Source organism: Epinephelus lanceolatus, chromosome 4 (genome assembly GCF_041903045.1).
Source record: "Epinephelus lanceolatus isolate andai-2023 chromosome 4, ASM4190304v1, whole genome shotgun sequence".
NCBI lineage: Eukaryota > Metazoa > Chordata > Actinopteri > Perciformes > Serranidae > Epinephelus > Epinephelus lanceolatus.
Genome location: NC_135737.1, coordinates 22,457,907 through 22,467,355, shown reverse-complemented (window position 1 = coordinate 22,467,355; position 9,449 = coordinate 22,457,907). Strand labels below are relative to the sequence as shown.

The following is a 9,449-nucleotide window of genomic DNA, read 5'->3' as shown; positions in this document are numbered from 1 at the left end:
TTTGACTCCAGACTCTCTGACGTGTTGACACCTTTGTGTGTGTCTGGATGTATTGCTTTTCCTCTTTTTTCATTTAAGGTAATCAACACATCAGATCTGTGTCATGTAATCACTGCAGCTGTTTGTCATGTAACTGTAATTGCATCATGTGATCAGCTATATTTAAGATGGCCTCTCACAGTATTTGTTTGTCTGATGAAGAGCACACAGCTCGAAACGTACGTCATGGTGCAATAAATAATATTTTTTTCTGCAAAGAGTCCTGCAGTGTTGCGAGTCATTCACCCTTTTTTCATCCGTATGTCGTAGAGACATGAAACTTTGCACAGAGATGCCTCTCCTCATGAGGAACAAATTTGCCTCAAGAACCTATAACTTCCGGTTTATAGATTTTCCGACATTTTGAATTTTTTGAAAAACACTTAAAATCGATCTCTTCCTAGGAAGTTAGGTGAACATAATCTAGAGACCAATATCTAAAGTTCCCTCTTGGCAAAAGTTGGAAAACTTACTAAAACTGAGCTTCTATAAGGCAATGAATATTGCAGAGGGCGCGGCTCATCACATAAAGGTGTATAACATCTCAAGGGTTTCACCGATCACCACGCAACTTTGTAGGCATATGACCACACATAATCTGAGGGGACCCCTCCATTATTGACCCCATCAAACAAAATGGGGGCGCTAGAGAGCTAATTTCTTATCTAGGCTTAACCGCCATATCGATTTTTACTAAACTTGGCAGATATGTAGAACAGGACGCCTCAAGGTGACTGGAGAAATTTAACTCTAATTGGCAACTGGGTGGCGCTATAACAACAGAAAAATGCTTGAAAATGGCTAAAATGTGATCGATTGCTGTGGCTCCCCCTGTGGCAGAATGTTTTTTTTTTTTTTTTTTCAAAAATTTTTGGTATGACTAAGTCATGGTATGGTATTCTGTACATAATCATGGAAACTGTCAGTGTGTCATTCTGTCAGTCAGTCAGTCATCCTACCAGTGCGCCACACTTTTAAGTCAATACAACACATAAACACTTTAACTATCTGCCTTTCAACGTGCTACCTCAACTACTAATGTACAGTTTTAGCCCACTAACTATCCCACTATTGGCAATGGTACTACTGTACTTTAAATAAAGCAATCGTACTATCAAATTCACAAAAACAATCTGAATACATTGCTCTTCTTAATGGGTTCAGTTGACTATTTAATCTGCAATTTCCTATGACCTGTATCCCAAATACACACCATGTGAAACTGTACGTGGGCAACTGTGCACTCAATGGGTATGGACTAGTTATTATTATTACTAATAATTATTAATTATTTACGATAGCCATTTTGGAGGCCTGTCATGCGGTCAGGTCACAACAGTATTTGTCTTTATTCAAGTTAAAATGTGGTAATGACAGAACGAATGTATTGTAAACACTATTTGTTTTTAATACTGCAGTTTGAAATGTAAATAAATGCACCTGAGTCAATGAATCATGTTCTCAAATGCATTTTTATTTGGAAATACAGTGGTTGCACAACATTATTTTTCACATCAAACACATGAAAAATTATCCTCATGACACACAGCAGTAGGTTGTATTTTGTTAACAAATCAACAAACCATAGCATCATCACAAATCAGATTAGATTAGTCTTGTACATGTTTAACCCTTGTGTATTAGGCATTCCTTTTTGTATATGGCTCAGAAAAAACACACAATGTTTCACGAATATTATAGCATGATTGCTTTAAGATATAGATCTTCACAAAGAAATTGTTTATCCCAGGTGGGAATATATCAGAGTCAGGAGGGTTGCCAAAACTATCAAAGATGTTTGTCTTTTGTGATGTAAATAGCCACCCAGTGCTCACAGGTCAACTATTGACATGAAAACTGATGCCATCCATTTGTGGCTACCAATTGGAGTATAGATCAGGCTTGTGCATGTGCATGAAACAGAATTAGGCATAGGTGCGTCTTTATAAGTCTGACAAAAAAAGCACATATCTGACTGTATGCGCACGTGCAGTTTTAGGCCTGAATAGGCTATAAACAGAGTTTTATGCATATGGCCCCAGATCAGATTCAGTTCAGTTCATTGTTGTCATGCATTGGAAATTTGACTTGCAGCATCGCAAAAACAAACAACTGACATTAGGTGATCAGTTTGGCCTCATTGAAGTTGTCAGGGAGTTTCCGAGCAAGAAAGACAAGAATGAGACTGGTCAAGGCCAGCAGACCAATGTAACCCAGAACCAGAGAGAAGCCCACCACAGAGGCCATGGCACATTTCAGGGTGACCTTTAACCCTGGGATATCCAAGTCAGCTTGAGGCACTGGGAGGGAGACTGAGTGATAGCCAAATAATACAGATAAAAACCTAGATAAAAGAAAGAAATAGAATTGCTCAATGTCAAGTTAATGTATGTAAAATGCTGTAGTGAGTCATACTTCTGTTAACAACAGGTGCATCTGCAACTCTGACCTGTACAGAGGTAAAGACGCGGACACTTCCTCTCTGCTGGCCTGGGCCAAACCACTTCATCAAAGCTTCAGCACCAGGCCAAGGTGAGCGAAAGGCTGCTAGAACAACTATAGTCTTAACTTGGAGGCAGGAGACACAAAGTACAACAGCAGGCATATCAGGACTGCTGGTGTATCTTACTTGCATCTGGCCCAGACATGGCAGATGGCAACAGCATAAGCAAACAGGCCTGGTCCACCCCTGTGTCTATGAGTGGGACAACTACCTCTCCAGCTCGAGGAAGGCCATTGCTTTGCCTGTCACCACTATTTGCCCTTCCAGCTTAGCAACGAGGACAACTATTAGATCTCAGCAACTAAGTCTGAGCCCTTCTACCCGACCTTTCTGCTAGATGTCACTGATACAGGCTGTAGGGTAGTCCCAGCCCCTGGATTGGAATATCATATTTGGTTGAGCTTGGCATCCATCAGCCTCTGCAGCACAGACTTAGAGGGCTACAACAGCTGGGATAGTCCTGGTTCAAAAGGGCAAAGGGTCATCTTATCTGAGAGGACTAGGTTACATCAGAATTAATTCAGAGCCGCAGGTGTGCGATTGCTCACCTCCATCATTGTTCATTTAACAAGCAATTAAAGGTCATTACACACTGACAGGGAGGGTGGAGGGATGTGTGCATGTTTGTTGTTTTGCAGATCATAGCTAACACAGTGCCATTCTTATTTATTTTATATATCTACAGTAGATACATTATTTTACCGTATACCGTATATTCCAGCTGTGACTGATCCAGTATTTGCATTATAGGCATCAAAACATGCATCAAAAAAGGTTAAAAGAAAAAGAGCAAGAAGGATCACAGTAGCATGCATTCTATTTCATACAGACTTTGCTTTATGTCTTTGCAACTCTCTGTGCTTCCATCATTAGCATGGTGACACAAAAGTGAACACAGTTTCTGTGACTGTTGTAGTGTTCACAGAGTTTACGACACTAGAGTGTATGCGACAGTGACGTATTGTGTGTCCGCTTACCGGCAGGGAGGAGTCTCTCTATCAGAGGGTATCACGCATGGCTGTGTATATGTATAGACATGAATACATTCAGTAAACATCACCACAAGTTCATATCCAGATTTGTCATTATCTGCAATCAGGAGGAAGCGGCCTATGTGAATGTTGTTCAGTCTTATATCACTTGTAATGAAACTGGATATGATATAGGCTATGTGAACAAAAAACAACATCGACACACTGCTTCTGTCCAACCTCCAAAGGACTTATTAAACTGCAATCCATGATTTCTTGACTTAAATTATTCAGTGGAATCCTTTCTGTGGTCAGGAGACATAATTACTATGCAGAATGTATGGCTTTATTACCCTGGAAATCCAGAGTTCTCGCAAGAGCACAATTTGAATTTGCTCAGCGAGTCACTCTGGCAATCAGTAACGATGCTCATTACCCATGCCTTTGAAGCCGAGCTGCGCCAATCACATCGGTGTATCTGATATAGGCAGGCCAGAGGCGAGCTAAACAGATGACGACAGCGCTGCGACAACGAAGTCCGGAATCAGTCAGTAAACACTGCAAGATTGCTGTTTTGTCAACTGGATACGGCAAGAGTCTAATCTACCAGTTAGCTCCGCTGGTGACACTCTAGATACGTCACCCCGTGTATTGTTCTGATTGGTCGTAGTGTTAATTGCATGCAGTGATATTTTCAAATGCATGCTTGGTGCCGCCCCTCGAGTTGGGCCATTTTCATTACTCGTGGATTTCCAGGCTATGGCTTTATATAATGAATGAGGATTTTTATTTTTATGGCAACTAATTAAAATGAAAATGACATATAGGTTTAATCTCCCAAACTGACACAAGAACAAGTAGGAACCTGTTCATGAGGAAACAGGCAGCCCTTTCAGGTTCCCTCTGCACTGGCAATAGTAAGGTCAAGGCCACACTCAACAAACTCTGATTGGCATAACACTTAAGTGACGTAGGCAAACCAGCCTTCCCCACACCCATCTGCCTCCCTGATGGGAATAAATGTGGGATGGGTGTTAATCATATGACTAGCATGGAAGCACTGTACCCACACTAGTCTTATTAAACATGCATAAAAGAGTACTGTAACTACTAAATGAAAACAGTTGTAAAAAAAAAAAAAAGTCAAGTCTGCTAACAAATACAGGTGATGAAGTATATCTTGGGTTGGTCTTGGGGACAGTAAATATTTAGGAAGATATGGACGTTACCAGATTGAGACTGTCGAACAAAAATATGGTACTAAATTACATAAAGGCAATTGTAGGATTCCACAGCTTTGGAGCTTGGTCGGTCAGGATTAAAATTTGGAATATCTAGGCCTCTGCTGATTTTTTTTTTTTTTTAATTTTATATATTTATTTTTATTTATTTATTTTTTTTTTCAAATTGTTTTAATTCTATAATGTCTCTGTGACTACAGATCTGACAACCAGTGTCTAAACTGCTTATATATGAAGTGTATAATCTTTGCACATACTCAATTTGCCTCATTCTAAAGAGTTCATTTACATGTGGACGGACTTTCTTTCAATCACAGAAGAAAATATCTTACATTGTACTAAGGTTACTGTGTATGATCCATAGGGCAGTTACTGTGCATTATGACGAAATACTTCAATTAATATTAGTAGAGGAAGAGTACAATGTTGTACAACAGGACAATATAACTGCAGATGTACATGGGAAGTTCAACAAGGACGAAACATTGTTGAGAGATAAGGAAAGAAACATCATAGCATCATTAAATGGTATAATACTTCCATCTAGTGGCTGTTTTTTGGTAGATGCAGTGAGACAAGTTGATATTAATATTTCTCTCACTGATATGATTTTCATACCGACATCAGCTATTGGGATGAGGCATGATGAGGCCCCACTTTTTTAATGGCAGCTATACTTATTTTTACTAAAGCCAGAACACATTGGCTCACTGTGAAAGTAATAATCTGTTTACTGACATTACGTACTTTCACTGACTGAATGAGTGTAATAAAAATGGCACAGGATGGTACACAAGCAGCATAATGTTTCCTGCATAAATGGTCTATTAATGAAGTGCAACTTTCCCTCTTTCTGAGAAACTGGTGGATTTTTATTCAGTTGATGTACAATATTTATTCAAAAGACAGAAAAATAGATCAACAAAACAAATTAATGCAAAATAAATTAACGTTTGACTCTATGGTTGATGAAAAGTGTTTATATTAGCATTTATTATGACTAACAACAGCAGAAATATTCTTATGAATTCAGCTACTAATGGAAGCATAACTACATGTGGCTGCAAGAAGTTTGTTATTTTCATACAAGCATATAAACAATTAGAATCATTTAGATAAAATGAATTGACATACACATGAACAGTTGAATAATATTGGGTCAAGGCAAGTGTGGGGGCCACTCTCTCCACTGGACAAATACAATAAAAGAGTTGTAAGATAAAGATCCGGAAAAAAATTACCTGGCCATCAGGTGCTTCTTTGTGTTTTTCTCAGGCCTCAAGAGAATGATAAAACATTTGGGGGCAAAAATGCAAAGCAGCAAACCATAGCTGGAGGCCAGGATTGCAAAAATCTCCACAGCTACAACATACTTCCCAGGAGAGCTAACGTAAGCAGGGACAAAGGCCACCCAGACAGCACAGAATATCAGCATGCTGAAGGTGATCAGTTTGGCCTCATTGAAGTTGTCAGGGAGTTTCCGAGCAAGAAAGGCCAGAAGAAGACAGGTGCAGGCCAGCAGACCAATGTAACCCAGAACCAGAGAGAAGCCCACCACAGAGACCATGGCACACTCCAGGGTGACTTTTGATCCTTTGAAACCCAGATCATGCTGAGGCACCGGGGGGCTGAGGGACAGCCATATGGCACAGATGATAATCTGTAAGAAAAGTAAACATTTAAGTGTTTTATATCAAGTGTAGAAATGTTCCCATCATTTAATCCATAGAAAAATATATTCACACCTGTATAGATGTAAAGAGGCAGACACTTCCTCTCTGCTGGCCGGGACCAAACCACTTCATCAAAGCTTCAGCACCAGGCCCAGCTGAACGGAAAACAGCAAGAACTACCAAGGTTTTCACCAGGAGGCAGGAGACACAAAGTACAAAGCTGATCCCAAAAGCTGCCTGCTGGAACCGACAAGCCCAGACTGATGGACGACCAATGAACACCAGTGAGCACAGGAAGCAGAGCTTCAGCGACAGGAGAAGCAGGAAGCTCAGTTCTGAATTGTTGGCTCGAACCTTGGGGTGAATCAGATTAACAGACAAAGACAGGGTCAGTGAAACAATACAATGCCATTTCCTAAATAGACAAAATGGAAGAAAAAAGGGTAAAATAATTCAAATGTATACAACATTTGTGTTACATCACTCTGACTTCTTACCATGGGTGTTTGACGGTAGTAAAGAAACACCACAAAGACAGCTGTTGTCATGGTGGCACCAGACACAGCTGCAGTAGTCAGGGTGATGCCCAGAGTTTCATTAAAGGAAAGGAAGTCCAACTGGCGAGGGATGCACACTGTTTGATCAACATTGGACCAGAACTCAGACGAACAGCGCTCACAGTAATGGGCACCTGGTAGGGGGAAAAACAGGAGAGAGGGAATGAAAATAAAACACAAAGGTGAAAATTAAGAGACATTTCCTCACCAGTTTTATTGCTTATCTCCCCTTCAGCACATGGGATACAGTCAAAGCAGCAGAGAGGTTCTCCTTTCCTTTCAGCCATTCGGGTACCTGGGGGGCAGCTCTCACTGCACACTGAAACAGGCACCTAAACAAAAAGCCAAATTATATTCTCCATGACATAATTTTGCGAATCAACACAGGCAAACTTGATGGTAGACAACTTGGTTGATGCAACTACCTGATTGGATCCTGTGCTCCACTGAATAGCTGACTCATTAAGGTGAAGGTCAGACCCGTCCACACGACCAATCAAAACAAGTTTGAGAGACCCTTCAGGGGTGTTCTGCCAGTTGACAAGGTCGTACTTTGCTGGAATGTCAGCACCTTGGAAATAAAACATGTCCCCGTGTGGTGTGGTGACATTCACTTTGTTCAAGTGTTGCAACAGCTGAAAGCATCAAATGTTGATGAAACTTACATATATATGTATTTTTAAATGTGTATACAAAAAAATGCATTTCCATTATTCAGCCAAAACTTGAAAAGCCATGACTCTAATGGATAAGATGACACGGGGATAATGTTTACCTCTATGGGTTTGATATGTTTTGGAGAGGAGCAGGTGGAGCTGTTGTTTCTGGAAGAACTGTCTCTGTCAGGGCAGGACAGAAGACTGTGAAGGGCGTGGGCTGCAGCATAAACAGCAAGGTAGACATTATATGTCACCCGCAGCTGGGAGGTGTCAGTGAAGTGATTCTGAACTCCCTCCAGGGACTCAGTGCCACTGCAAGGGGCTAGAGAAGCTTGTTCTTGCGTAGCTCCAGGACTGCATTCAAACTCCATTTCCCAAAATTCTCGTAAGAATTCATCATCTGGACGACGAATTGGGTGCAAACTCTTGAGGTAACTTTCAAATCCAGGTATCGTTGAGCTACGAATGGCCACACCTAGAACACCACTTGCCACTTCAGAGATGGCAAGATCTTGGAGAAGATCATCACTGGTGCTCCAAGCTTCACTTGCCAGAAACTGTCTGTCAGTCACCTGCAGTAAGAGGACACAATAAATCACAACAAGAACAACAGATGACATTTTGATTTGTACAAACAACAAACCTTAGTCCATAAAAAATTTCCATACAGGTTGCTCACATGTATCTTGGCCAGCTCTAGAAATATTTTCTTTGCTTCTGTGTACCAGCAAAAGATCAGAATCACCCTCGCAGTCGAGGCTTGAATTGTGAGGGCTGTTCGTCTGGCATCACTGACAATAGTTTCTCTGCGGACAGTCTCTATGAATTCCAAACACACCCCTTTCCCCTGAGTCTCTTCCTGAAATGCCTGGATGTCAAAACAACAAATATGATCATACATATATTGCTATCTGTATTATTTATAAAGGAGATCCACAAGAAAGGTTTTTAGGCAATTTACAGTATCGTAACAGACATACACCTGTACTGCCAATTGACCATAATCATTGTTTACAATCACAGCTCCCATCCAAGTCCAGTGGAAGCGTATGGCCAGTTGTGCCATGGCCCGGGCTTGGTAAATATCACTGGGGATTGTTCTGAAGACGTTATGAAACTTCAGCCTGTCACTCAGACAGGGGCAGCTTGCCAAGTAGCTAATCTGAGAGAAAAATGCAAAAAAATATTTGACACTACTTTTATGACAAAAATAACATTTTATTTTTAATTAAAATGCTTTTAGAATAGTATCAGTCTCTTGATGAAGACTTTATTCAGCTCTCCTATTCGTCAGGTGTATTTCATGAGGTAAGAAAACTCACAACTGGCACAGAGAGAGGCCCCAGGATCCTGGACAGAATTATAGTTGTTGTTGACGTGCCAGGACCAATGAGCAAAGGAACAGGTTGACCACCTGTTGATAGCATTAGACATATAATTACATGATGACATTTTTACACTATAATCACATCAGTTGTTGTTTTCATGGGCACATCAAATTTCAACTGCATACTAAACAATATCAGGTTGTACCTGCTGTCTCTCCGGGTTGTTCAGAATGAGGCACAGAGGCTGTGAAGTTGCAGCTCTGTGTGTCTCCTCCGACCAGTGACAATGCAACTTGCAGAGCCCAGGGATATCTGGCACAGCTATCAAGTATACGGTAGCCCAGCTTGACTCCTGGTAGCAAGGTGTTATTACGATTGATTTCCTCCACCGCAAACGCCATAGCATATATATATTTTAATAACTCAAGATCTAAACTGAGACCACAGGAGAAAAATAAGCTAAACTACAATATCAGTC

General features: G+C 40.7%; 1 protein-coding gene across 1 annotated transcript; it reads right to left on the bottom strand.

Annotated features, from left to right (window-relative positions):
* Nucleotides 1-5,746: 5,746 nt before the first annotated feature.
* LOC144462852 (extracellular calcium-sensing receptor-like) lies at nt 5,747-8,864 on the bottom strand. The gene is made up of 7 exons (XM_078167497.1): nt 8,323-8,864; nt 7,760-8,215; nt 7,410-7,619; nt 7,193-7,316; nt 6,925-7,118; nt 6,500-6,781; nt 5,747-6,414 (listed from the first exon to the last, which is right to left on the bottom strand). Exons 1-7 carry the CDS (start codon nt 8,542-8,544, stop codon nt 5,992-5,994), a joined length of 1,911 nt encoding a protein of 636 aa, XP_078023623.1. The 5' UTR covers nt 8,545-8,864; the 3' UTR covers nt 5,747-5,991.
* Between the last annotated feature and the right edge of the window lie 585 nt (nt 8,865-9,449).

Excerpts from the sequence above, each read along its gene's own strand:
- LOC144462852 (XM_078167497.1), bottom strand. The coding sequence starts at position 8,544 with ATGTATGATCATATTTGTTGTTTTGACATCCAGGCATTTCAGGAAGAG. Across the intron at positions 8,216-8,322 it reads TAGAGCTGGCCAAGATACAT|GTGACTGACAGACAGTTTCT; the intron begins GTGAGCAACCTG and ends CTCTTACTGCAG. Across the intron at positions 7,317-7,409 it reads GGAGCACAGGATCCAATCAG|GTGCCTGTTTCAGTGTGCAG; the intron begins GTAGTTGCATCA and ends CTTTTTGTTTAG.